This window comes from Gaeumannomyces tritici (genome assembly GCF_000145635.1).
Source record: "Gaeumannomyces tritici R3-111a-1 unplaced genomic scaffold supercont2.4, whole genome shotgun sequence".
NCBI lineage: Eukaryota > Fungi > Ascomycota > Sordariomycetes > Magnaporthales > Magnaporthaceae > Gaeumannomyces > Gaeumannomyces tritici.
In genome coordinates, this window is record NW_008804548.1 from 1,106,543 (window position 1) to 1,131,525 (window position 24,983).

The 24,983-nt window shown below is 61.2% G+C and overlaps 12 protein-coding genes across 12 annotated transcripts in view; 6 read left to right on the top strand and 6 right to left on the bottom strand.

The window, feature by feature from the left end:
• Positions 1-717, top strand: part of GGTG_07794 (hypothetical protein) — a 1,969-nt gene extending 1,252 nt beyond the window's left edge. Inside the window, exon 3 of the mRNA XM_009225621.1 lies at positions 107-717. Within this exon, the coding sequence (XP_009223885.1) occupies positions 107-591 (485 nt within the window). The 3' untranslated portion in view covers positions 592-717. The remainder of the gene's footprint in view (positions 1-106) is intronic.
• GGTG_07795 (hypothetical protein) lies at positions 652-3,187 on the bottom strand. The gene is made up of 2 exons (XM_009225622.1): positions 1,001-3,187; positions 652-929 (listed from the first exon to the last, which is right to left on the bottom strand). The coding sequence occupies exons 1-2, from the start codon at positions 2,657-2,659 to the stop codon at positions 804-806; spliced, it is 1,785 nt and encodes a 594-aa protein (XP_009223886.1). The 5' UTR covers positions 2,660-3,187; the 3' UTR covers positions 652-803.
• GGTG_07796 (hypothetical protein) lies at positions 3,075-4,606 on the top strand. The gene has a single exon (XM_009225623.1). It carries the CDS (start codon positions 3,440-3,442, stop codon positions 4,286-4,288), a length of 849 nt encoding a protein of 282 aa, XP_009223887.1. The 5' UTR covers positions 3,075-3,439; the 3' UTR covers positions 4,289-4,606.
• On the bottom strand, positions 4,269-7,416 carry GGTG_07797 (hypothetical protein). The gene has a single exon (XM_009225624.1). It carries the CDS (start codon positions 6,938-6,940, stop codon positions 4,676-4,678), a length of 2,265 nt encoding a protein of 754 aa, XP_009223888.1. The 5' UTR covers positions 6,941-7,416; the 3' UTR covers positions 4,269-4,675.
• Positions 7,417-7,529: 113 nt separating this feature from the next.
• GGTG_07798 (hypothetical protein) lies at positions 7,530-8,719 on the top strand (the record flags this gene model as incomplete). The annotated part of the gene is made up of 3 exons (XM_009225625.1): positions 7,530-7,687; positions 8,181-8,234; positions 8,449-8,719. 3 exons carry the CDS (start codon positions 7,530-7,532, stop codon positions 8,540-8,542), a joined length of 306 nt encoding a protein of 101 aa, XP_009223889.1. The 3' UTR covers positions 8,543-8,719.
• On the bottom strand, positions 8,657-9,305 carry GGTG_07799 (hypothetical protein; the record flags this gene model as incomplete). Its single annotated transcript, XM_009225626.1, has 2 exons — positions 8,657-8,947; positions 9,227-9,305. The coding sequence occupies 2 exons, from the start codon at positions 9,303-9,305 to the stop codon at positions 8,775-8,777; spliced, it is 252 nt and encodes an 83-aa protein (XP_009223890.1). The 3' UTR covers positions 8,657-8,774.
• A 304-nt stretch (positions 9,306-9,609) lies between these two features.
• GGTG_07800 (hypothetical protein) lies at positions 9,610-11,292 on the bottom strand. The gene is made up of 2 exons (XM_009225627.1): positions 10,869-11,292; positions 9,610-10,705 (listed from the first exon to the last, which is right to left on the bottom strand). Exons 1-2 carry the CDS (start codon positions 11,064-11,066, stop codon positions 10,040-10,042), a joined length of 864 nt encoding a protein of 287 aa, XP_009223891.1. The 5' UTR covers positions 11,067-11,292; the 3' UTR covers positions 9,610-10,039.
• A 147-nt stretch (positions 11,293-11,439) lies between these two features.
• On the top strand, positions 11,440-12,785 carry GGTG_07801 (hypothetical protein). Its single transcript, XM_009225628.1, has 3 exons — positions 11,440-11,922; positions 11,995-12,193; positions 12,279-12,785. Exons 1-3 carry the CDS (start codon positions 11,784-11,786, stop codon positions 12,322-12,324), a joined length of 384 nt encoding a protein of 127 aa, XP_009223892.1. The 5' UTR covers positions 11,440-11,783; the 3' UTR covers positions 12,325-12,785.
• GGTG_07802 (threonyl-tRNA synthetase) lies at positions 12,552-14,326 on the bottom strand (the record flags this gene model as incomplete). Its single annotated transcript, XM_009225629.1, has 2 exons — positions 12,552-13,863; positions 14,145-14,326. 2 exons carry the CDS (start codon positions 14,324-14,326, stop codon positions 12,552-12,554), a joined length of 1,494 nt encoding a protein of 497 aa, XP_009223893.1.
• A 54-nt stretch (positions 14,327-14,380) lies between these two features.
• Positions 14,381-17,569, top strand: GGTG_07803 (hypothetical protein). Its single transcript, XM_009225630.1, has one exon. The coding sequence runs from the start codon at positions 14,894-14,896 to the stop codon at positions 16,637-16,639; it is 1,746 nt and encodes a 581-aa protein (XP_009223894.1). The 5' UTR covers positions 14,381-14,893; the 3' UTR covers positions 16,640-17,569.
• A 385-nt stretch (positions 17,570-17,954) lies between these two features.
• GGTG_07804 (urease) lies at positions 17,955-21,268 on the top strand. The gene is made up of 3 exons (XM_009225631.1): positions 17,955-18,366; positions 18,458-19,761; positions 19,851-21,268. Exons 1-3 carry the CDS (start codon positions 18,346-18,348, stop codon positions 21,061-21,063), a joined length of 2,538 nt encoding a protein of 845 aa, XP_009223895.1. The 5' UTR covers positions 17,955-18,345; the 3' UTR covers positions 21,064-21,268.
• Positions 21,089-23,832, bottom strand: GGTG_07805 (high mobility group protein). Its single transcript, XM_009225632.1, has 2 exons — positions 23,416-23,832; positions 21,089-22,801 (listed from the first exon to the last, which is right to left on the bottom strand). Exons 1-2 carry the CDS (start codon positions 23,531-23,533, stop codon positions 21,948-21,950), a joined length of 972 nt encoding a protein of 323 aa, XP_009223896.1. The 5' UTR covers positions 23,534-23,832; the 3' UTR covers positions 21,089-21,947.
• Between the last annotated feature and the right edge of the window lie 1,151 nt (positions 23,833-24,983).

Here is a 24,983-nt window from a genome sequence, read left to right on the forward strand (position 1 = left end):
AGGTTCTGTTTTTTTTTTTTTTCTCTTCCTTTTTTACTTTTCCATGTCCAGCCCCAAACCACATCTGCTCACATCCACCACTACCACCACCACCCCCAAAAAAAAGGCCAGACCTGCCTCGTCTCAAACTCGTGCGACGCCACCGTCACGCGCCAAAACGCAGACGGCACCTGGACCTTTTGCGTGCCACGCAACTTCGACGGCGGCACCATCGTCGGCGGCACCAAGCAGCCCGACGACTGGGACCCGGAGCCGTCCCCGGCCGTGCGCGAGCAGCTGCTGGCCCGCTTCGCCGCCACCTACCCGGCCATCCTCGCCGGCGCCGCCGGCGGGTCCGGCCGCCTCGAGCCCCTGGCCGACATCGTCGGCCGCCGGCCGACGCGCAGGGGCGGCATGCGCCTCGAGCTCGAGACGCTGCCGCCGGGGCCGCCGGGTGGCGGCCGCGGAACCGGCACCGGCCGCGTCAGGCACGTCGTCCACGCCTACGGCCTGGGCGGTAGGGGGTACGAGCTCTCGTGGGGAGTGGCGGGGAGAGTGGCCGAGTTGGTCACGTCGAGGGACAAGGCCGGCAGTGAACACGCCAAGCTGTGATCAGAGCCGTCTCACACCGACGCAATGAGTAGTTGCATCTGTGCGCCTCCGCTCATATCATTTGGCTGAAAGCCACAGCTTTCATATTCTCTATAATTAATCTACTGGTATACAATGTTGCTGCGTCAGAATTAGGGTTGGTGGCATATCGATGCCGCCTTTTTAGAGCTGCCGTGCTCACAACACGATCCCGCCATCCGAACCCACCACCATTACCTCGGCTTGGGGATTCGGAAGGGGTGTGCTTCTGTGTTGAGCACAAAGTCGTCTAGGCTGATGACGTCTGGTTCAGAGAAAATCAGGAAGAAATATTTGAGTGTTTCAGACAGCCAGAAGCTCTGGATGGTGTTTGTGACAAGTTAGTGGGTGTTGAGTGCTCAACGTCGTTAAGGAATTGGTAGCTACTAACCTCCATGCTATCAATCTTGTTGTTCCTTGTCTTTAACGTGACGTCGCCAATGCCCGAAAAGGCGTGCTCCGTCTCGGTGGCCGCCCGGATCGACTCAAACATGGCCCAGGCAGAGTCGAGCCACTCGCGCTCGCCCGTGATGCGATAGAGCACAAAGACGCTCTCAATCGCCTCGGGCCGCAGCAGGTACCGGCGGTCCCAGACGCTAGTGAAACCACCGGGCAGCGTTTTGGCGTTCATACCGGCCAGGTTCTCCCACAACGTCTGGTTCCACTCGCAGGGCGGCTCCAGAGCGGTCCCTGGCGTCTGAATATTTTTATCTTTTTTACCTGCGCCACTCCCGCACTCAGCAACCGTGGCAACCTCGGCCATGATGCCTGTAGGGAAGGCCGAGTAGGCCCAGGCGCAGCCACGCGCCAGGCGCGCCCCGGTGGCCACGCCGTCCTCGAAGGCGAGCAGCTTGCCGCTGAGGGCGTACATGCCGCCCACAAAGCACGACAGGTGTTGCATCTCCGTCTTTAGGTCCAAAACATTGCCATTCGCTATGACTTCACCCGAGAACAGAATGTCGACTTTGTCCGGAACCATGGGGCGGAAGAGGATGTGCTTCCTGGCCGTATCCAGCATATACTTGGCCATCTTGGCGTACACCTCGTCCAGCCCGCCCAGGAGAGCGTACATCTTGGGGAGGTACTCGTAGAGCGAGTCCGCCTGCGCACCGAGGGTGAAGGAGTTGTCCATGGGGTGGATGCCCTCGGACACGTCGAGCCACATAGGCCACATGCCGGGTAGGTACGACTTGGCCTGCGTCTTCTCCATCTGAACCTTGATGCGGTCAATGGCATCGTAGAACTTGGTCTCGTTCGTCAGTTGGGCGAGGCGGGTGAACTCCATCGACATGGTGCCGACGGCGGCCGAGATCTCGCGCGAGCTGGGCATGAGGTTGCCGCTCCAGGCCAGATCGAATCTGAAGTTGTTGACCGGCATGCGAGCCGGGTTGTCAAAGGCGGCGTACAGCATGTGCGCCAGCTCGAGAGCCTTGTCTAGCAGAGGCCGCGAGCCGCTCAGGTCGTAGGCAGACAATAGCCCTCCAAGGTACCGGATGGTGGTCTCGAAAAGCGAGCATCCTGTGCCCGAAGCCGCGCCCCAGTCAATCTTCTGCACAGCCTTGACAGACTCCTCGAACTCGTCCTTGAAGCCCATGATCCAGAGCGTGTCCAGGCTGTCGACGAGAGTGGCACCCCAGCCAGCAAACGTATCGTCGCCCTTGAGCGTCTCAGGCCGGAGCTCGTCAAAGCCCCACGCATATTTCCTGTAGCTGTCCCAGCTCTTTTTGAAAGCCGCCTTCACGGCATCCCTCCTGGCAGCGTTGAGCTTCTTGAGCTGGGGATCGGGCGCGTCGGCGGCGAAGTCGTGCTGGATTCGCGGAAGCTTGTGGGGCGTGCCTTCGGGAAGGTCGACCAGCTTGGACTTGGAGGGCCAGTTCTCGGGCCTGTTAGCCCAGTCGCCGAACTTGGCCTCGCCCTGCTGGTGTGGCTGGGGGACGGGCGCGGACCGAGAGGAGACGACGGGGTGCAGGAGGAAGTAGGTGACGAAGATGGCAATGGCGGCTGCGATGAGCATGCGCTTCGGGCTGCGGTGGATCACAGGGATGGTCATTTTGGAGCATCAAGGAGAAAGATCAAGGAGAAAGCAGCACAGCTGCTGAGAAACGGGCGCTAAGGGAGGGCACCATCGAGAGGCTGCTGCTCTGCGATGGGCGGCGTGAGGGCAGAGACACAAGAGACAGCCTGGCAACGATCCAGGCCGCCGAAATGCAACAATGACAAGAAGTCAGTGTTGCACTGGGAGGAATGTAAAAGGGGCAAAAGAGAGGGACCTTCAAAAAGGGTCCAGTGGGAGGGTCGCAGATCCATGGATGTCGTCGACACGAGCCCATGCAAAAGTCCATTTGTCGGGCCCAGCACCCAGCCCTGCTCGTACTGCCGGTCTGTCCTCGCTCCCTCGCAGCTAAGGAACCCCACTGGGAGCTCCCTTTGTCCAGGGGCGTTGGGTCGGTCGGCTTGGCATTGATCGCTGGACGAATTGGCTGGTCATTCTCGACTGTGCTGCTTAAAAAAGCAAGGCCGCCTGATGCACAGACTCGACTCGTGAGGATCAAATTGAACATGGAAGGCGCTCCTTTTGTGCTGCCATTGAGTTTGACAACAGAGTTTGGCCCCGGCTGCTGGGATTTGGCACCCGCCTGGGCGAGCGAAACGCTCGATAAGATAAGGAGCGGCAGAAATTCAAAATTCTCCCAGTACCATTTCTCGATCGCGACCGCAGCCAACTTCACCAGCCCAGCCAGCCGCCTCGTAACCAGCAGGCCGAGACGGCCTCAATTGCGACCAACCTTGAACACACGCTCTCTCCTCGCCAAACACCAAACGGCCAAAGATGCCGTCGTTCCAGAAACTCGGCCAGCGGCCGACCCACAAAGAGCGCGCGCAGCCGCTCGAGAGGCAGAAGCTGGGCCTCCTCGAGAAGCACAAGGACTACAGCCTGCGCGCCAAGGACTTCAACAAGAAGAAGGCCTACCTCAAGACGCTACGCCAAAAGGCGGCCGACCGCAACGAGGATGAGTTCTACCACAAGATGCTGTCGCGGCGCGGGCCCGGCGGCGCCCTGACGCGGGGCGCCAAGGGCCGCAACTTCACGGGCGCCGTCGACGGCGACAGGGGGAACCGCGCCCTGCCCGTCGACGCCGTCCGCATCCTCAAGACCCAGGACCTGGGCTACGTCCGCACCGTGCGCAGCGTCCTGGCCAAGGAGGTCCGCCAGCTCGAGGAGAAGGCCGCCGTAGCCGCCTCGTTTGCGAAGCTGGGCGGCGCCGAGGACGAGGAGGAAGACAATGAGGAGGAGGGGGAGGACGACGACGACGACGACAGTGGGCCAAGACCTTCCAAGAGGAGGAAACCTAGCAGAGTGGTCTTCTCGGCCGACACTCACGAGAGGGACCTGGCCATGGGCGAGGGGGATGACCTGGAAGACGCAGATGAAGGCTTTGAGGGGTTTGGAGGCGACGGCGGCGATGATTCCAAAGGCTCCAATCCCGAGGCCCACATCAAGGCCGAGAGGGCGACGAAGCTACGACGCAAGCTCCGGGCCGCCAAGCAGAGGCTAAAGGCGCTGGCCGATGCCGAGGACCAGCTTGAGATCCAGCGGATACGCATGGCCAAGAAGGCCACGACGGGCGCGATTACCAAGTCGGGCAAGAAGGTAAAGATACGGGAGCGCAAGAGGTAGCAAGTTGTTTTGGTGAATAAACTCTGCGAATGGTGTGGCACCGACAAGGGAATGAACCAAGATACGCCTGTATAATTACGACCCCCGCTGTGTTCGATACCATGGATGCCAAAAAGCCGAAAATGAACCAAGGGATGGCGTTCCCTCGGGCATGTAAGGAAAATATGAGAACAGGAAGAAGAAAAAGGACATGAAAAGATGATGAGTAACAAGATACCAGAAAAAAAAAGGAGAACCCAGGAAAGATCAAGAAATACATGGAAAACCCAGTCCTGCTATTCGTCACCCAGTGACAATTCGATAACCCCGGTAACCCCCATGATGCACGTCGTCGTCGTTAGAATTTTGTGAGATGCCCCATTACGCATTTCCTTCATTCCCCTCTCCTTACAGCTTCTTGGACGTCAGACACCTGGCCGAGATGGAGATGCAGCCGGCTAGGGACTTGAAGCAGGCGGTGAGGACCCAGATGAAGCACTTGAAGGTGATGCGGAGCAGGCCGAGGATGCCGCGCACGATTCCGGGCAGCTTCTTGTCCTTTTCGCCGACGTCGAGCCGCTTGAGGTCGCTGGTCTGGCTCTCGATGTCGAGCTCGAACTCGTCCATGCGCGAGCGCGGAGAGCCCCTGCTGCCGGACTTTTTGGCCGATTTTTTGCTGCCGCCGCTGGCTCGGCTGTCCCTTCCGTCGCCGCCGCCGCCAAAGAATCCCTTCTTCTTGCTCTTTTTGTTCTTGCCCCCGCCACCGCCACCACCAGACTCGCTCCCCGGCGGCGGGCTAAAGATCATCATGGCGGGCGGCGGGTGCAGGACCTCGTTGCGGACGAACTGGGCGTCGCCGTGCGCGACAAGCATGAGGGCCGCGACGGCCACCTCGACGAGGTACGCGCTCTCGACTTTCCCCGCGATGGCCGTGTCGAGCTCGAGCCAGCCGTTCCCGGACCCGTCGCGGGTGAGGCGGGCGATGTGGCGGGGGCTCTCGAGGTGCTCGAGCGTGTACTCGGTGCGGCCGCCCCAGGCGGCGTTGCGGTCGACGGTGACGCAAAAGGGCATGGCCAGCGCCGGGTGCACGAGGTAGTGGTTCCCCGTGTCGTCGTCCCACACGAGGCGCGCGCACTCGCGCTCGGCGGTCGCGATGGTGGCGACGTCGTCGGGCCGCTCGAGCGCCACGCGCGCCGCGGCGGTCGGGTACAGCAGCGCCACGAGCCCGTCGTGCGGCGCGTGCCGGCGGGCCTGCTCCTCGAGCGTCGTCGACAGCGCCTCGTGCCAGTGCTTGCCGTCCTTGCGGCCCGTGCCCACCACGCTGGCCGGCTGCTGGCTGGCGGTGGGGCTGGTGCTGCTGCCGCCGCCCGAGACTGGGAGAAGGCCCGGCGGGCTGGCGAGGTCGGTGGGTGAGGGGGCGAAGGTGGCGTCGATGGAGACGGTGGGCGCGCGGTAGGGCTTGGCCGGGTCGTGGCGGGAGAGGGTGACGTAGGCCGAGACCGAGGTCGGGTCGACGCGGAGGTTGTAGAAGGGCTGCTCCGCCGACGAGAGCGTGTAGATGGGCGTGTCGCGCTCCGCCGTCATCTTGAGGCAGTACACGCGGCCCTCGGCCCCGGTAGCCCGCCACCCGCTCACCACCTTCCACAGGCCCCGCAGCTCCTCGGTGCTGCTGATGGGCGGCGGCGCCGCAGCGGGCGCCTGCCCGCCGCGCGGGGGTGGCCATCGCGCCACCGAGGGGCCCGGCGGGGGAGATGCGCCCATGGCGCTGGGGGCGGTTTGGTTCTGGTACTGTTGTTGGTGTGTTTGTTGTTGGTATTGTTGCTGTTGTTGTTGTTGTGGCTGTTGATATTGTTGCTGTTGTTGTTGCTGCTGATATTGCATCTGCTGGTCTGCGGTGTATGGTGCGGATTGCGCGTAGAACTGGTAAGACTGCGGCGAGGGCGGCCTCTGCTGCTGCTGCGCCGGTGGGCTCGTGGCCCCCATAGGCGGGGAGTAGAGCGGCCTGTTGATGACACTCCGCGGGATCTGCGCGGGGCTGGCCTGGGCCGTCGGGTAGTATTCCTGGCGGTCCGGCGGTAGGGCGTGGTTGTAGACTGGGAAGATGGACCTCAGCTGCTGCTGCTGCTGCTGCTGAGGCCGGTTACTGCTACTGCTGCCGTCCTGCTGGTAGTGGCTCGGCCCGACGACCTTTGCCCCCGCGGCAGAGCGGCGAGAGCCGTTGCTGTTGCTCCGCACCAGCGTCTGCGCCTCGGAGAAGGCCGTCTCGCACCTCGGCGGCGGCACCGTCTCGACGACGGCGACGGGCACCGGCCGCTGGATGATGTCGAACTGCACGTCCTCGCTCCAGACGGTCCGCAGCGGCGGCAGCGGGGTGCCGCGCGCCATGACCGGACCGCTGCCGCTGCCGCTGCCGCTGCCGCTACTGCTGCCGCTGTTGGTGCTGGCGTGTGTCTGCTCCCGCTGCTTTCCCTCCTTGACCGACCGCTTCCGGCGAGGCGGCGAGGCGGCGGCCGGCGACGAGGGCTGCCGCTGCTGCTGCCTCTCGCGCGAGGAGCCGAGGGGTGTCGCCGTCCGCGGCCGCGGCGTCGCGTGCCTCGAAGACGGGCCCGCTGATGCGTTTGGGCTAGGGAACAGGGAGAAGCCTCCCGTTGCCGTCGTCGGCTGGGCGGACATGCTGCTGTGCTGGGGCCTCCTCCTCCTTCTCCTTTCCCGTTGTTTTCCTTCTCGCTGCGGGCGAGCCAAGGTCGAAATCTCCCCCTTTCCTTGATTGCAAAAAACTGATTCCTTCTCTTGATGTACGTCTTGTATGCCTGTGCGCCGGCAAAGGACAGACGAACAAACAGCCCGCGCTGCGGTGCGACGATGGGAGCCAGCCTCAGATGTACCACCGCGGTCTGCTACCTGAGCATGGTTTCTGTTCACGTTCCACTGTCTTGAGCGGCAGATAGAATAAAGGATTGAGCACAGGTGTTTGCCCTTTCGGTGGGTGTGGTAAATATCTGTAGATGGGGTATCAATGGATTAGGATAAGAAGGATCGAGGCGGACAAGCCTATCGGTTCGAAGGCGATGGGTGCCGAGAGCGTGGTAGGTATATCAAGGTCCGTGTAAAGGAACAGGCAGGCAAAAAAAAAAAAAAAAAAAAAAAGATCGAGACAGGATCAGCAGAAACACCAGTATTCGTATGAGATGTGTAAGGCAGGCAGCAGGCTAGGCGGTCTATCTCTCTTTCCTTTTTTTTCTTACCACCCACCCTCTCAAGAATGAAGTACCATCAGTTCTCACTTGCAGGGGGGACCGGCAAACATGAGCCAAGACTGGTAAAGCATCCCGCCATTTGGTTTTCTTGCCTCACTCTCGAGCAGACCGACCCCAGGCCGGCGCGCCGGGCAAGGGTCCAGAATCCCGCCATTCGCTCTGGGTGAGCGCCCCTCATCGAATGGCAACGCGACTCTAATCCCCCTCTCCTCTCCTCCGTCCTCCTCCCTGGGCGCGCAGGAGGGGGAGAGTACTACCACGCACACGCCGCCGGCGCGCGCATGGCAGCAAGCAGGGGCGCATCCACACACCCACCCACTTTCGGAGGAGTGGCCTTGGTCAGACTGTAGGGTATTTTAAGCGCTAGGTGTTGGGGGGAGGGGGTTCGGCGGTATTGGCAGAAAGAGGAAAGAATTAATCGGCAGAAAATGAGGCTAGGGGCGGCGGGAGGTCAGAAAAAAATAATAAAAGGCGCTCTGTATGGTGGCACCTACTGTGTAGTCGCGCCAAAGAGGGTGGGCGGGCCCGCTGATTGGGTACGCTAAAATAGGAATGCCAGGGGTGAGCCCCCGCAAGCGGCCAATGAGAGCGGCCAACGGCCAGCATAGGCGCCGGCGGGCGGAAGCGAGAGGTGTGACTGACGCGGGGACGAACAGGCCCCTAGCCAACCCCTGGCCGTGGCAGGGACTTGCTGGTACTGGCAGGGGACCGTACGTTTTCGTGCCGCACGCGCTGATCGTTTGTGTGCTGCGCTTGTCGTTCTACCAGTGCACCACAGTAATCACCTTCCTCGCGCCGGCGGTCGGGTTGGCTCCTCGGATTTTTCGCCGTGGATGTTTTTACCTATATTTGCATGCTCATGTGCGCAGCAATCTCTTTTTAGGCCGTTGCCGGCGGGTGCGTTGCCGTTGACGACGGGGACAGCGGCAAGAGCCTAAAGGCTAAGGTCAACTTGGGCGTTGATTATCTGCCCTCTGGTCGGGCGCTGGCTGTCCAACCGAGTATTGGCCGGGACTAGGGAATACTACTGAAGAACCATCAACCGTCATCTCCGCAATCCCCCCGCTTTCCCGTGTGTGCGTGTGTGTGTTCAAGAAACGAGTGTGCTGTTTCCTTCGTCGCATGTCCCGGCTGATGTCCGCCTTGGCACAGCGGAATCGGGCTGTTGGCCGGGGGTAGCCGTCGACAAGAAAAGAAAGATCTTCTGGAAACATCACATGGACCGTCGACGCATAAGTTTCTCTGCGGTATCAAACGAGCACCCACCCCGTCAAGACGTCACGGCGCGAGCCATTGGAGCTCGGCTGGCCGTCAGCCCCAAAAGCCTTGCCGCCCGCAGGCCTCGGGCAGCGGCCTGCTTCCCACCTTTGCGGGTGGGATATTTGTTTCGGGGGGCTGGCGCGCGCGGCTGCCGGGCGGCTGTCTGCGTGCAGTATAACAGCGTGTGTATGTGTGTATGTGCTGTCGGCCGCCGTCATGGGCCCTCCTCGACCAGCCAAGTGCCGAGATGCGCACAAAGCCCGTGTCGATGTTGCTTGTCGTTTCTCCCTCCCTTCTTCATATGGGCCTGCCTTTCCGGCCTCGGGATCGTCGCTCGCCTAGTCTTTCTACTTTTTTCCCCCGAGGCCCCCAGGAACACTTGCTTCTCCTCGCTTGTTTCGCTCACGAGCCGATATTTGCAATATATAGAGATAGCGCTTACACTGCGGGTGGGATCCGCTGATGGTCGACTCGCGGCCAAATTTGGATCGGGAATTGGGCGTGCCGGCGGCCGCCTGCATGGGAGGAGGAATCTGGCGAGAGGGTGCAGCTGATTACAGCGACTACACACCGCACTCCATGCTGTGCCAAGATGGTGCAGCTCCCTGCAGCCTCGATCGGATTTCTCCCAAGATCGATGTCGGGCTTACTTACCTACCAGCCAACGATACCTATCTTCAGATTTGAAAGGCCGCGATTTTGTACCACCTTCAAAAGTGCGGAGCTTGCTGTGTTGTTTACTAATTTGTTGTTTACGACGAGGTTGATCAGCTTTTCCTTTTTGGGCGAATATAAAAAAAGCACGATGATTGAGATACGTGTGGGCGGGTGGAATATGGGTGATATAAAAACATGAAAAAAGCAACAACTTGCCAGGCAACCTATCGGGTCCTGGTTACGAAACCTTATTGAAGGTTTACTTCGATCCTCTAATCTTCCCAGGTGAACAGGCATTTCATACCCACGTAGGGGTATCCTGCGGCGACAACACCTGGACTCGCACTCGAAATCTATAGTACAGGGACTAGGAATTATAAGTAGGAGCCCGGCTTTTACCACCAAATCACGCCCTGTAGGCTTGAGGAGGTTGTTGAAGGACACGCCACGAGCCAGACTGATAAACACGGGCCTTGCTATTCGGTTTTTTGTAGGTGGGCTCTTTTGATAATGTTGCCCCCATGCCAGGATCAATGGTATACCATTCCGAGGCGGTTCCGTGAACTTTGATTTATCGACCAACGATGCATCCCGCCCTTTATTCGTCCTCACTGCTCTCACCCTCCTCGCCCACCTCGCCCTGCCTAAAGATCACCTTCTCGGCCAGCTGTAGGCACTTCCTGACGGGCAAGCCAATGACGTTGTCGAAGCTCCCCTCGATCCGCTCCACCAGCACGAGCCCGCCGAGGCCCTGGACGGCGTAGCCGCCGGCCTTGTCGGCGCCCTCGCGGGTGCGGACGTAGCTGCGGATCACGTCGTCGGGCAGGCCGCCCGACTCCTGCGCAAAAAAGACCTTTGTCTCCTCCGTGTGCGCGGCGAGCTCGTAGCCCGGGTGGCTCGCGTCCTCCTTGGGCGCGAGGACGCAGACCGCCGTCAGGACGCGGTGCACGCGCGTGTCGCGCAGGTGCGTCAGCATGGCCACGTGGTCCTGCTCCGACCGCGGCTTCTCGAGCACGCGCCCGTCGCGCGTCACGATGACCGTGTCGGCCGCGATGACGAGATCCGGGTCCTCGGGCGTCGCCTCGGCCGCCTCGCCCTTCTTGGCGGCGGCGGCGGCCTGCTCCTGCGCTTCGAGCGCGGCCTGGTACACGTCCAGGCACTTTTGCTGCGCCGTGGCCGACACGTACTCGAACGGCTGCAGGTCCGTCTTGGGGAGATCCTCGGGCTTGCGGGACGCAATTATCTCAAGATTCGTCAGGCCTACCTGGAGACGTCGGTCGCGTCGCTTGTTGTTTAGTAGTCACATCATCGACTATATACGTATACAGACTACAAAGTGTCGAACACCTGTCCCAGTGTGGAACCAGGAAAAGAAGTAGCGAGGCCACAGCGGCCATAAGGGACTAAAGAGAAAGGGGTTTACGCACTTGCGCGAGAAGAGCCTTTCTCCTGGGCGAGCTCGAGGCGAGTATGACACGTTTGTCTTTGAGGTGCGTGATGATGGGCAGTTGGAACGGGGTTGCGCCCGGCCGAGCCGGAGCGCTCTGCCGGAGCCTTATGCCCTGCGCCGCCGCCCCGGTGATGTAGGCCGGCGGAGGGTCCGAGGGGACGTCTTTCTCATCCATGACTGCGGTGAAGAATCTCGCCCTCGGGAAGAAGCTTTTTGGGCAGAGCCTTTAGCTTGGGCGAGGATCCTGAAACGATTGAGTATTGCGGTTTCGTAACAGTGAGGCTTGCTTCGCGTGAAACTGCCCGTCCAACCTCTCTTTATACTCATTCCCCTTCGGGTTTTGGTGGGGGAGCACCAACGGTTCGTCACCGTCGCATCTCATCCCACACCCAACCTGGCTTATCTAATCGCTCAACGGCTCACAGTCCAGCACAGATTCCCAAGCACCCCCCAGCAAGTGCCTGGGTTGCGCACGGCCAGCAAGGTGGGGCGCTGGAATGACAAGGGGCCCCTGCCAGCCGCCACTCTCTTCCCCAGATTTTGTGATGGCATCACGCGTCGTGCTTGCTATGCTGTCACATGCTCCTCGCCAAGGTGCCGTCGACTTGGGAACATCCACCACAGCCCCTAGAGACGCCTTGTACGGGGATTTCCCGGGAACCTATATAAACTGGCGTTATCAAAGAACCTTTTCATAGCTTCCATGTTTTCCCCAGCTCGGCAACGAACAGTCTGACAGGGAAAGAGGGGCACGGCACGCCAGAGGACACGAAAAAAAAAAACAGAGACCTGGGTTCGGCAGGCGCGCGCGGATGGCAACAACACCGCAGCGTCTCACAGCCGAAACAGCCAGGTAACACGAAGCGGGAAAAAAAAAGGGAGACGGGATACAATGATGCCCAACCCCAAACCGCCATCCCCCACAACCGAAGGCGCGAGCAACAGCATCAACACCGCGGCGGGCGGCAACGGGCCCGATGAGAAGCCGCGCCTGACGGAGGAGGAGAAGAAGCAGAACCACATCGCCTCCGGTGCGCATCCTTGCATTTATCTTTCTTCTAATGCTGTTTCTGGCGAGGCGCTGATTCATTGACACGGCACAGAACAAAAGCGCCGCCAAGCCATCCGCGAAGGGTTCGACCGCCTGACGGAGCTCGTGCCTGGGCTCGAGGGGCAGGGCCGCTCCGAGGGCATCGTGCTCAAGAGGACGGTGGACTTTATGCGCGACCAGCTAGAGGAGCGGCGCCGGCTGGTGCAGGCGATTGAGGAAAGAGGGGGCCATGTGGACGACTCTGTCAAAAAGTATGACTGCCCCCCCTGTGGAGAGAGAGAGAGAGAGAGGGGCACAAGGCCTATGATCTTTGGGCTAACCCGCCGTCATCCACAGGCCACTTTTGCAGTACGCCATCAACACCCAGAATAAGCTGCGGTGAAACGGTTGCGGAACAAAATTACGGCTCGGCTCGAAATCCGAACGACATCTACGACACTCTCCCTGACTTACTCTAGCCGCGGCTCTCCCGGGAAGCACTCTCGCTTCCAAGTCCTCTTACGCTAGTGTAAAACTAGAGACACATGGGCAAGGTGGTTTTTGCTGCGACGGAAGCGTCGAGTACCGTTGAGCTCGATAGGGAGGGTAGATCAATCGTTGCCATCTTGGCTATTCGTACGAGTCTACTGTATGCCTGAGGATCTGGCACAGGTCTGCTGCCTTGAGTTTTATCGGACTTTTGCCCTCCTGCTTGACCAGGGACGACCCGTCAGGGAGTATTGGGTTGGGTATGCCCTTGAATTCGACGGGGAGAAGGTCTGACTCGACTTCTTGAGCCCCGACCGTGATTATAGCACCGTAACCCTTGGACTTGGCCTCCCTGACCTTGAGCCCAATCGACCGTGCGCTGTCGTCTATGTCTATGGCGAGCTGCGACGCCGCCGCCGCAGTACCCGCCGGCTGCTGACCAACGCCCTGGCCGAGCAGCTGGGCTTTGACAGCACGCGCCCGGGCAACTACGGGCGGGGTATCGTTGACGGCCATGATCATAACCTGGCGAGGATTCAGCCAGAAGGGGTATTTGCCGTTGTAGTGCTCGACCAGAAGCGCCATTAACCTCTCCACCGAGCCCAGCACGGCGCGGTGGATGAGGACGGGTCGGGACGGGCCCGCCGCCGCCGTGGTATCGTCGTCGGGTGCTTGGTACTCGAGGTCGAAGCGCTTGGGCAGCTGGAAGTCGAGCTGGACCGTGGCGGTCTGGTGCTCTTTGCCGTCCGAGTCGCGCAGGATGATGTCGATCTTGGGGCCGTAGAAGGCGCCGTCGCCGGGGCTGAGGGTCCAAGGCTGGCCCAGGCCGTCGAGGGCCTGGCGCAGCGCCGTCTCGGCCTGGTCCCACTCGGCCGCCTCGCCGATGAAGTGGTCCTCGGGCCGGGTGGACAGCACCAGCCGGTAGTCGCCCAGCTTGAGCGTGGCGTACGTCTCCCGGACGAACTCGAGCGTGCGCCTGATCTCGTCCTCGATCTGCGATGGGCGGCAGAAGATGTGGCCGTCGTCCTGGTGGAAGCGGCGCACGCGCGTGAGGCCGCTCAGGGCACCCGAGACCTCGTTGCGGTGTAGGGGGCTGAAGTCGGCGTAGCGGATGGGCAGTTCGCGGTAGCTGCGGCGCTGGGACGCGAAGATGAGGCAGTGGCCCGGGCAGTTCATGGGCTTTAGCCCGTAGTCGTCGGCCTCGCCGGCGGCGGCGGGGTTCTGGGCGTCGAGCGCGGTGTTGCTGTCGGTGCGCGACGGCGACGTGCTCGTCACGGTGAACATGTCGTCCGAGTAGTTCTCGAGGTGGCCCGACCTGGCCCACAGAGCCTTCTTGTAGATGGTGGGGGTGAGCACCTCCTCGAAGCCGTAGCGGACATACTGGCGGCGCAGGAACTCGACGAGGCGGTTGAAGATGCGCGTGCCGTTGGGGAGAAATATGGGCGAGCCGGGGCTGTAGATGGACGTCGTGAAGAGCTCCTGCCTGACGCCCAGCGTCCGGTGGTCGGGGGCTTCCTTGGAGGAGGGGGCGGCTGGCGGCAGGTCGGCGGCTGGTGCGTGCGAGGCGCAGAACCTGAGGGGTATCCGGCTGGGCGGCGCTGTGTTTGCGATTGGCCGGAGGCAGGAGTGGCGGGGGCGAGCAGACGCCAGGGCGCGTCTCCTGGAAGCCCGTATTAATGGCAGCATGACACCGTTCGAAGCTCGGATATAATCTCGCCTTCTAGTTTATCTTACGCAGCCCAGAAAAAAAGCATTCGATGCAAGACCATGCCGAGATCCATCCACCTATCCAACAGAAGCGGACTAGCCTCGAAGCTCCGCTGTGGGTCCAAGATTGCAGGGAATCTGATTGAAAGCCCATGTGACACCTCGTGACTGCCTGCTGTCCGCACGGCGCTGTCACACGCAACTGCCATTGTGTTGGACAGTGAGCGAATTCCAGCAGAGACGGTGGCGACATCATGAGTGTGGGCTGGAACGCCCAACCACGACCTTCGGCTCTGTGCGCGTTCGCGGAATGGCTCTCGTTGACGTGCTCTTGATAAACAGGTAGATGCCCATCTTCCTGTCGCCTTCTTTTCTTGGAGCGCCGCGCATCTTCACGCAGCGCAGTGACTCACCCCTCTCTGGCTGCCTTCCTGCACGGTCGCATTTGCCTGCTCTATTGTTGCTCAGGTTGCTTAGCTCCGAATCTCCGTGCGTCGAAGTGGCGCGCTTCTGCCTTGGGCTGCCAGAACTGCTGGGTTCGCCTCTACAAATATATGGTTGAGGAGCCGGCCAGGCACTCAAATCTGCCACGAGCCGTCTCTACCTCTACCTTTATCCCTGTTTCTCGCGGTTTCTATACCGCAACCAGGCCCTGCGCGTGGCCCATCGACCTCGTGGACTCCCTGAGACAGTCGGCGGTTGTTCGAGACCTCTGGTTGGGAGGTGTGAGGCCGTGCGACGCTCGATATCCTCAAGACAGAGTCCGGTGACGGAACATGTCCACCTATCGCAGACGACCAGAGGTACCCGTCGAGAGTTCATGGCGCATGGTTGAGGGCGAGCACGATAGCTTTGATACATCGATAGTCCCAGACGACGAGGACATTATTCTCTCCAGCGACCCGTCCCAGCTTTCCTTTGGATCCGCCGGGCTGAGCTTCGGTAACTCCCAAGACGACAACCTACAGAACTTTGTGAACAAGGCCGAGGACGAGAAGGTCATCCTCAGGACGCCATTCCGCCCCTCGGTACCTCCATCTGTCAGACACGCCTCGACGGGCGAGCTCAGGCATCCCCACTCCCCGGATCCCGAGTTCTACATGCCTACAATCTCGGTGGACAGCTCCCGTCGGGGGAGCTCCAGGTCGGTGGCGACCATCAGGGCGGGAGATGGACACACGCTGCGACAACGACAACCGCTGGGCGACATCAGCCCGAGAGCTCGGCCAAGGGCTCGGGAGAGTCGGCGGGCAGGCCCCGAGTCCGAAGAGGCAGATCTAGGCGGACGGCTCGCTAATTCCGTGCCGGCTGCCGTGCTTGACGTCTTCGGTTGGACTTTCGGCGTTGTCGGACAGGCGTTCCGGTATCTACAAAAGCCCTTGGCCGTCGTCCTGGCCATCTACCTATTCTTCGGCGGCCTCATCATCGCTCAAAACATGGCAACAAAGTCTCTCATGACCTCACTATCCCCGATATGCCGCATCCCCGGAATGTCATGGCTGGACCTACCTTTTTGTCCGAACATCGTCCCTAGGGGGGCGGGGAAGGGCGGTTCGGGCGGATTCCCAGTCGAGTTTGAAGGTCTGATGAACATCCAGGACCGGTTCGAGGAGGTGCTCGAAAAGAGCGTGCAAGGGGCCGACCTCCCCATGGAGATGAGGCGGACCGAGATGGCGGTGCGCGATCTCCGCACCATGGTGCGTTACAGCCACCTACAGAGCAAGGACGAGCTCCTGCTCGAGTTTGACGGCTTCATCAAGGCGGCCGGGGCGACGTGCAGCGACCTCACGCGCTTCAACACGCGCGTCGGCTCGGCGATCGACTCGGTTATCAGCATCAACCGGTGGACGTCGCGATACATTAGCAGCCTGACGACGGAGAAGGAGTCGCAGGGGTGGGTGTCGGACGTAGCGGCGTGGGCGCTGGCGCCGTTCCAACCGGTCGTGCTCTCGGACCAGGTGATCCTGGAGCAGTACGTGGAGCACACGGCGTTGGTGTCGGACAAGATCGCGAGCCTGGTGGTGGAGGCGGAGGCGGTGTTGCGGACGCTGGGGCGGGCCGACGAGCACCTGGGCACCATCTACGACTTTGTGACGCGGACGCAGAAGTCGGTGCAGTCGCGCAAGGGTGAGATCCTCTGGACGCTTTGGACGCTCGTCGGGGCCAACAACCGGCCGATCCACAACCTTAACGAGCAGCTGTCGCTGCTGCGCACCGTGGACGGGCAGCGCGCCTCGGCGGTCCGGCAGGTCTCGGACCTGGTGCTCGAGCTCCTGAGCATCCAGGCCGAGCTCGGCGACCTGCGCGACCGCGTGGCCAGCCCGGAGCTCGCGCAGGCGAGCAACGGCGGCGGTCGCAACGTGCCGCTCAGCGTGCACATCGAGACCATCGACCGCGGCGTCGAGCGGCTCGAGCAGGCCCGCGACCGCATTCGGACCATTGAGGACGACAAGGTCAGGCAGGTGCTGGCTCGGGGCCACCAGTCGGGCCCGGCGGACGGGAACATGATTGAGTCTTCGTGACGGGTCGGGCGGGCTGACTGGACTGCTTCATTTTTCATTCCTGGTTTCTTTTTTTTGAACGCGAGTTGAGTAAAGGAGAAACATCGAGGCTCACGCATCGGTCATTGCCCTTGGTTGCTTGGAATCCCGGGACGATACTACAGACATGGAAGAAGGGACTTGGATCTGGTGTTTTGGGATTGTGCAAGCTTGGAGAGAAGAGATGACGCCGCAGCGGCCGGTTTGTGTTACCTTGTATCCCATCTTGGATTATCGCCGGCCGTGCAGGTTTTTGATAACAGCGGGCAGAGATAATATCCCACGGAATACCAACCCATGACTAGGGCTAGTTTGTGACGGATGCTCGTGTGTGGCTGATAGGATTGATATCCGCAGGCGCCAGAGTAATCCAGAGTTCCTGGTCATCTTATACACAGGGTCAAGACGATCTAGTGTGCCATCTTGTGCTACGTTGTGCTGCAGGAGCCGTTTTCTCGAGGTTCACTATCATGCCCCCTTCTCGTCACTAGCGTACCTAAGTAGTTCGACATTGCGACACAAGTACTACCTAGAACAGGATCAAATGCCGTTTTTAGTGCAGAGCCAACCTAGCTATAAAATCCTCAGATCAACCATATGCTCAAATATCGCATGCACTTCTGTCAGGCGGGTTCTGGGTCCCAAGTATTCTGCTCTTCCTAATCTAGAGTAGCCCACCCGAATACGGCGGGACAATACCGGCCCAAGACAGAAGGCTCAACACAAGATTGTCCACGCACGCCGGAAATTCCTGCCGTCGCCAGCTGCAAGCCTTCGGCCATGCCCCTGGGTCTGACCCCTGGGCCGGTCGCTGGCAGTTCCTGGCTCGTCCCTAGCGCGCAGCCCCTGGGACATGGAACCGTGTACTCCACATAGTCAGCAACATCTGGTAGCCCGCCATCAACGTCGGAAACCACGGGCTCGCGTTGGCCGCCAAGGGACAGGATCTGGGTCCCTAGCGCGGAGCTCTATGCCGCCGGCTCACGTGTAGACGTCTGGGTTCCCCTCGATTTTGGGTTTGATTAATCGGCCCGCGAATGGACCTACATGACCTCTGCCCCCACGCCAAGGGTATAGCAATCGGACACATGGGAGTCTTATCGTCGGCATCACTCCAGGGTTGGGTCGGAGGCATGGAAGTAGAACCTAGTAAAGCGGGGATGAAGCTGGGACACAAGGGTCGATCACCGGCTAGCCGGATTGAGACAGGGCTTTCGGTGCTGCCAGTCTGCTTGCTCGCGTGCGCGGCGGGCCTCGCAAGGGTAGCGGATGGAGGCGCTTGGGGTGGGTGGCACGCGGGCGGCTCGGCGACAGGCTTGAGTTCTTTACTTTGCCCAGGTTGGTAGGCAGCGTGCATATGGTACTGCATATGGTACTGCACACTCCTTCCTAGTTGCGGGTAGAGACGGGCGAGCTGCCTGGTCAGCCGTCGGGCCGGTTCCGTTATAGCATTGACGGGCGGATTGGTATCTCGCATGCAAGATAAGAGCTCGAGTCGGGGCCAGCTCTGGGGGTTTTGCTCGGTCATAATTTTCCCGTCGCCCATCCCGAGGTGGACTTAGCGACCCGTTTCCAGTTGTTGGCTTGGGTTCTGGGCCGAGGCTTGATCTGCTTCGTGTCTCTCTCTCGTCTGCTCGTGGATTGACCAAGGAGAAGGAACGTCCCGGCCTGCAGCTTCCCTCTCCAAGATGCATCTCGTTCCCAAAGAGGTCAGTCCGACCCAAACGACCTAGAGCTCAACTGTGTGTCGCCCCTGCCATTGGGCGCATTGACTGACGAGGGCCCGCTTCGGGCCTGCAGCTTGACAAGCTCGCCATCTCCCAGCTGGGTCTCCTGGCCCAGCGCCGCCTGGCACGGGGCGTCAAGCTCAACCATAGCGAGGCCACGGCCCTGATCGCCAACAACTTGCAGGAGCTGATCCGCGATGGCCGCCATACCGTCGCCGACCTGATGGCCCTGGGCGCCACCATGCTGGGCCGCCGCCACGTGCTGCCCTCGGTGTGCGCCACCCTGCACGAGATCATGGTCGAGGGCACCTTCCCCAGCGGCACCTACCTCGTCACAGTCCACAACCCCATCAGCACCGAGGACGGCGACCTGGCCCGCGCCCTGTACGGCTCCTTCCTGCCGCTGCCCGACCAGACCCTGTTCCCCGTCGCCAACCCGGCCGAGTTCGAGACGGGCCGGAGGCCCGGCGCCGTCGTCGTCGTCCGCTCCGCCGTGCCCGCCGACGACGCCATCGTGCTGAACAAGGGCCGCCGCCGCGTGCGCCTGCGCGTCGTCAGCCGCGGCGACCGCCCCATCCAGGTCGGCAGCCACTACCACTTCGTCGAGACCAACGCCCAGCTCGAGTTCGACCGCGCCGCCGCCTACGGCTTCCGCCTCGACATCGCCGCCGGCACCTCGGTGCGCTTCGAGCCGGGCGACGCCAGGACCGTCACGCTCGTCGAGATCGGCGGCAGCAGGGTCATCCGCGGCGGCAACAACCTCGCCAGCGGCGTCGTCGACCGCTCGCGCGTTGACGAGCTCGTCGCCCTGCTGCAGCGCGAGGGGTTCGCCCACGCCCCCTCGGCGGGCCCCGGCCTCGGCGTCGCCGGCCTGGACGTGCCCGGCTTCACCATCGACCGCGCCTCCTACGCCACCATGTTCGGCCCCACCACGGGCGACCGCGTCCGGCTGGGCAGCACCGACCTCTGGATCCAGGTCGAGCGCGACCTGACCGTGTACGGCGACGAGTGCAAGTTCGGCGGCGGCAAGACGCTGCGCGAGGGCATGGGCCAGGCCTCGGGCAGGTCCGACGACGAGTCGCTGGACCTGGTCATCACCAACGCCCTCATACTCGACTGGTCCGGCATCTACAAGGCCGACATCGGCGTCAAGAAGGGTATGATCTCCGCCATCGGTAAGGCCGGGAACCCGGACGTTATGGACGGCGTCACGCCGGGCATGGTCGTCGGCAGCTGCACCGACGTCATCGCCGGCGAGGGCAAGATCATCACGGCCGGTGGCATCGACACGCACATCCACTTCATCTGCCCGCAGCAGGCCGACGAGTCTCTCGCCGCCGGTATCACGACGTACCTGGGCGGCGGGACCGGACCCACGTATGTGCTTTCTTGCCCTTCTCATACCCCCCCATCTCCCGCGCCTCTTCCTCCTTGCTGACCCTCTCCACCGTTGCTGCGGCAAAAAGTGCTGGCACCAACGCGACGACGTGCACCCCCGGTAAGCACTACATGCGCCAGATGCTGCAGGCCTGTGACTCGCTGCCCCTCAACGTCGGCATCACGGGCAAGGGCAACGACAGCGGCACCGTGGGGCTGCGCGAGATGGTCCTGGCGGGCGCGTGCGGCCTCAAGCTGCACGAGGACTGGGGCTCGACGCCGGCTGCTATCGACGCCTGCCTTTCCGTGTGCGACGAGTACGACGTGCAGTGCATGATCCACACCGACACGCTCAACGAGTCGGGCTTCGTCGAGAGCACCATCGCCGCCTTCAAGGGCCGCACCATCCACACGTACCACACCGAGGGCGCCGGCGGCGGCCACGCGCCCGACATCATCTCGGTCGTCGAGCACCCGCACGTGCTCCCGTCCAGCACCAACCCGACGCGGCCCTTCACGCGCAACACGCTCGACGAGCACCTCGACATGCTCATGGTCTGCCACCACCTGTCGCGCGACATACCCGAGGACGTGGCCTTTGCCGAGTCCCGCATCCGCGCCGAAACCATCGCGGCCGAGGACGTGCTGCACGACCTGGGCGCCATCTCCATGATGAGCTCCGACTCGCAGGCTATGGGCCGCCCGGGCGAGGTGATCCTCCGCACCTGGAACACGGCCCACAAGAACAGGCTCCAGCGCGGCCCCTTGCCCGAGGACGCCGGCACGGGCGCCGACAACTTCCGCGCCAAGCGCTACGTGTCAAAGTACACCATCAACCCGGCGCTGGCCCAGGGCATGTCCCACCTCGTCGGCAGCGTCGAGCCGGGCCGCCTGGCCGACCTGGTGGTCTGGGACCCGGCCTGGTTCGGCACCAAGCCGAACCTGGTGCTCAAGTCCGGGCTCGTCGCCTGCGCCATGATGGGCGACCCCAACGGCTCCATCCCCACCATCCAGCCTGTCGTCGCCCGCCGCATGTTTGCGCCCCGCGTGCCCGAGTCCTCGGTCCTCTTTGTGAGCGCCGCCTCGGTCGAGCACGGCATCGCGCAGAGCTACGGCCTCCGCAAGCGCGTCGAGCCCGTGAGGGGCTGCAGGTCCGTCTCCAAGCGCGACATGCGCTTCAACGACGCCATGCCCGCCATGCGCGTCGACCCGGAGTCGTACCGAGTCGAGGCCGACGGCGTCGTGTGCGCCGCCGAGCCCAGCACCGAGCTGCCACTGACGCAGCAGTTTTACGTCTACTAGATTTTTCTCTTTTTTTTCCCTTCTCCCTTGATGTTTTATTTTATTTTATTCTTCTTGTTCGTGTTTACAAGTTGGGGTTTGCTGGCTCGGGCCAGCTGTGTTGGGAAATACAAAGGACGACATATTCTCGGTCACATGGGCGCGGGTGCCTCTTAAAGTACTAATAGTGATTTTTTGAACAAGAAGCGCATAATTTCCATCGCAGGCTCACTTCCAGATGCTTCCTTCTCCGCGACCGGGTAGATATGATAACAGTGTTTTGTTGATGGCCGAATACTTTCGACGGACCCGAGTTCCCCCCTCGTCCGTCTCCAGAAACCGACTGAGCCCCAACGGCCTCCGCAGGCCTGCTCCTCCATCCAGTCGGTATATAAAAACTCGTCCCACCAGTATAAAATTTGCTGTCCGACACAGCCGTCATGATGTTTCATACAGTACGTTTAAGAACAAGGTCTCAAGAAAGACAAGGTAGAGAGAAGAGGAAAAAAAACAAACAGAAAACCGCCCTGTAGGAAAAGTAGATATTCCCGGCAGATCAGCCCCTCCTCAGCCCCCCCTGGCCCCAAATCCCTGTTGCCCCCTCAGAAAAGTTGACGCCGAAACACCAGAGCGCCCAAGGAATCCGCAGGAAGGTGACTTGAGTTGCCGAGGGAGCGTGAGTCTAGTAGATAACCAAAGCCGCCGCCATAAAAAAAAAAAATAACCGGGAAGGAGAACGCAGCGTGGGCAAGAAGAGGCTCGCGCGCGCGCAACTGGTATCATAAGAATTCGACTGGCTTTGCCTTGTTTGCTTGTGTTTTTTTTTGTGTGATGTGTTGTGTTCCATGACCTCCTCATTCATCGAGAAGAGCAGGATCAATGTTCTCAAGCTCAGCATCAGCCGCCTAGCCTGACTTGGCCTTCTTGGTGCGGCCCGACTTCTTGGGTTCGGGCTCGGGCTTCTCCTCGGCGGCCTTGGACTGCCGCTTGCGCTTCTTGGTTGTGCTCTCGCTTGGTGCAGGCGTGGGAGGCTCGGCGGGGGTCGAGGCGGCCGCGCTCTTACGCTTGCCGGCCGCGCCCTTCTTGGTCGACTTGGGGGTCTTAGCCACGGGCGGGCTCTCGGGCGCGGCCTCCTCCTCCTCCTCCTCTTCGGGCTCGTCCACGACGGCGCCCTGAAGCTGCTGCGCGATGGCGTCCTGGTCGTTGCCGACCTCAACGACGGCGGCGGCCACGTCCTTGCCGGTAGGCATAGGGATGCTGTGCTGCTCAGCGTACTGCTGAGCGTCCTCGTCCGACATCTCCTTGGCGCCGGGGTTTCCGTGCTTGTAAGAGTGCACCCGTGCGTTGTACAGGCGCAGGTTGTACTGGTAGGCCTGGTCCCAGCCGGCCTTCTCGGCCTGGGACATGGTGCCCCACCGGCGCTGGCCCTCCTCCTGCACAGCGCCCTTGGCCGCGTCCGAGCCTAGGTCGGCGGCGATGATGGGCCTGGCAGTCTGCATGTACAGGAAGTAGGGGGTCAGGGGCCTTTTAGGGGCGTTGGGGTCATGGTGGCGCTTCTTGCGCTCCTTCTTAGGCTCCTCGGCCGGCATGGGCACGAGGCCAGTAGCAGGGAGGAGGTTCACCATGCCCTCGAGCCCTCCGAACTCGACAGCATTGTCGAGCGGTCCATCGCCGAAACCAAGCAGCAAATTGGTCTGTCTCAAGTAGTCTCCCGAGAACTGCTGGAGGAGGTTCTGGATGCTGACCAGTCTCGAGTAAACTGTTTGGTGCTTTGTTAGTATATAAATCACTTTTGAAGCGGTATCCAGACGATGGCAGTCGAGAGTAGTGCGTAAAGCAATGTGGTTGAAGATGCCCTGGTCATCTCCTGGCAGCTTTGCCTGATCCGACAGCATGTAAACAAAACCTCGCGATGAGGTTAGGTAGGCCATGGCTTTGCGGAGAACCCCTTCCCTCCCCAAAGGAAAAGTCACATGACGTGACAGACAGATGGGCATTTGTATTGCCCATTTCCACTGAGAGAAATGTGGCATTTGTCTGTAGCGGGTGTTTGGGGTGCTGTGACAGACGCGGACATGACGGGTCGGCGCGGAGAGCGTGTTGGGAGATAATATGCATGTGGGTGGTGGTGCTAGCCTTATGGGCCTATGCCCCAGCCTGGCGCGTTGTTGTCATGCACAAGAACGCGCAGGCTGTTTGGGGGACATGGTGGCCTCTTTTCTAGGGCACGGGTGTTGTGGGGGAGGCAGTGGCAGACTTTGGGAAGAGGGCGCGGCGGGGAAATGGGATCGGTGCAGAGGGAGGAGAGATGGGCGATGGCGGCGGGACATGGGCCGAGGACAGCGCAGCGCGCGGTGGGCGATAAGTACTAACCAGAGTCGCGGACACGCACGAAACCCTCGACGTCGATTTGGCGGGGCGGAGGAGGCATCGAGCTGCTTGCAACTACGTTTTCAACCACTGGGGCCTTGTTCTTGGGAGGGCGCGCCATTGATGCTGCTGGGCGAGATGCCTGGAATCCGCGGGGTGGTGGTTTGTGGGTGTTGGGACGGCTCGGTAGCAGATGCTAGCGACGCTGGGGTTCAGTCGTGCCGAAATTAATTCAGCGCGGCGTTGGTGTTGATCAAATTGTTCGATTGCACGCTGGTGGATTTGCGCTGGTGCTCGGGCTGGCTTGCCTACAGCGGGCGGGCGCTGAAAGAATAGAATGCTGAGGGGAATTTGGTGAGGCTATTGGGATCAAGAAAGTGGGAGACGCGAGGGAATTTTTCTGGGGGGAGTGCTGGAGTTAAAGCGGAATTTTTAGTGGCCCAGCCTTCCAGATCACTCAGAGCCTGCAGTGGGTGTGCGGGTGTGGGTGCGGTAGGAAAAAAAATTCAAACCTGCTGGGGCCTGGCACAACCCGAGGCCAAAATCAGCAACCCATCTGAATTTTGATGTTCGACCCGTGTGGGCGCCCGCTGCCTATGCCCGCACCCCTCCACTGTCCCCGCCCAGCTGGAGCGCGCTCAAAAGCCCAGTAACAACCACCACCCACCCAAGCCCGACCGACCTTCCTGGCATGGTGGGCTCCTGCCCCCAACCTAGGCCTGAGACGGATACTGCCCTGGAGCAGCAGCAATACCTCTTCGTCTCCAAATCACGCGGTCGCGTCCTATTTTCTGTCGTCGTGGCCTTTGCTGCTCGATGATCGCGCTCCCGGCGAGCTGTGCACTCTGTACCGAATTGCAGCAGTTCCGGCCGCTAAGAATCGGTTTGCGCTGCAAAAGTCGTAGATTCTGCCCTGTTGTAGTCTTGCCGCACCGCCCTCAGTCGCTGGTTCTGTTCTGGGACTACCCGCGGGCCAGCGCGAAGTGAGGTCGCGGCAGAGGCATCTTCAGGTACCTCCCGCCCAAGCTCTGGTGGATTTCAGGCGTCCGTTTCGAGCTGGGGCAAAAATGGCCCGTCGCATGTGAGCTGCGGTGCCGGGGTGTGCGTGTGCGACAGCTGGGGGGCGAAGCAGCAGGCGCGAAATCAGCCTGGGCGGGCTTAGAGACACCCCCCAGTCAGCCTGGGTGCCTGCCAATTACATTGCACCGATGGGCCTTCCTCCCAGGCGCACTCCAGATTGGGCGAGGGAATAACATTGCGTGCGGCAAATAGCACCGGGCAGACGCGACATCACAGCAGGCAAGCACTGCTGCACCAGGGCAGCCCTGCAGCGAATTGAGGACTTCACGCTTTATCAATGGATCCCACCTTCCCCTTCCAAAGCAGCCAGCACCAGCGGCAGCTCCAGGCGAGCTTCCAATGCGCCCGACGGCGCAGAGACGCAAGGCTAAGGCGTTCGCGCGCTGACCACAGCAAACATTGAGCGTGCAACGATTGACTGGATTTTACAGCCCTGGACAGCACGGTACAGTGATTATGTTTAACACAGCACACACACATAACCCGTAGCT

Excerpts from the sequence above, each read along its gene's own strand:
- GGTG_07797 (XM_009225624.1), bottom strand. The coding sequence starts at position 6,940 with ATGTCCGCCCAGCCGACGACGGCAACGGGAGGCTTCTCCCTGTTCCCT.
- GGTG_07804 (XM_009225631.1), top strand. The coding sequence starts at position 18,346 with ATGCATCTCGTTCCCAAAGAG. Across the intron at positions 18,367-18,457 it reads TGCATCTCGTTCCCAAAGAG|CTTGACAAGCTCGCCATCTC; the intron begins GTCAGTCCGACC and ends TCGGGCCTGCAG. Across the intron at positions 19,762-19,850 it reads GGCGGCGGGACCGGACCCAC|TGCTGGCACCAACGCGACGA; the intron begins GTATGTGCTTTC and ends TGCGGCAAAAAG.
- GGTG_07796 (XM_009225623.1), top strand. The coding sequence starts at position 3,440 with ATGCCGTCGTTCCAGAAACTCGGCCAGCGGCCGACCCACAAAGAGCGC.
- GGTG_07795 (XM_009225622.1), bottom strand. The coding sequence starts at position 2,659 with ATGACCATCCCTGTGATCCACCGCAGCCCGAAGCGCATGCTCATCGCA. Across the intron at positions 930-1,000 it reads ACAAGATTGATAGCATGGAG|AGCTTCTGGCTGTCTGAAAC; the intron begins GTTAGTAGCTAC and ends AACACCATCCAG.
- GGTG_07803 (XM_009225630.1), top strand. The coding sequence starts at position 14,894 with ATGTCCACCTATCGCAGACGACCAGAGGTACCCGTCGAGAGTTCATGG.
- GGTG_07805 (XM_009225632.1), bottom strand. The coding sequence starts at position 23,533 with ATGGCGCGCCCTCCCAAGAACAAGGCCCCAGTGGTTGAAAACGTAGTT. Across the intron at positions 22,802-23,415 it reads CGTGCGTGTCCGCGACTCTG|TTTACTCGAGACTGGTCAGC; the intron begins GTTAGTACTTAT and ends AGCACCAAACAG.
- GGTG_07801 (XM_009225628.1), top strand. The coding sequence starts at position 11,784 with ATGATGCCCAACCCCAAACCGCCATCCCCCACAACCGAAGGCGCGAGC. Across the intron at positions 11,923-11,994 it reads GCAGAACCACATCGCCTCCG|AACAAAAGCGCCGCCAAGCC; the intron begins GTGCGCATCCTT and ends GACACGGCACAG. Across the intron at positions 12,194-12,278 it reads GTGGACGACTCTGTCAAAAA|GCCACTTTTGCAGTACGCCA; the intron begins GTATGACTGCCC and ends CGTCATCCACAG.
- GGTG_07800 (XM_009225627.1), bottom strand. The coding sequence starts at position 11,066 with ATGGATGAGAAAGACGTCCCCTCGGACCCTCCGCCGGCCTACATCACC. Across the intron at positions 10,706-10,868 it reads GAAAGGCTCTTCTCGCGCAA|GTAGGCCTGACGAATCTTGA; the intron begins GTGCGTAAACCC and ends CGACGTCTCCAG.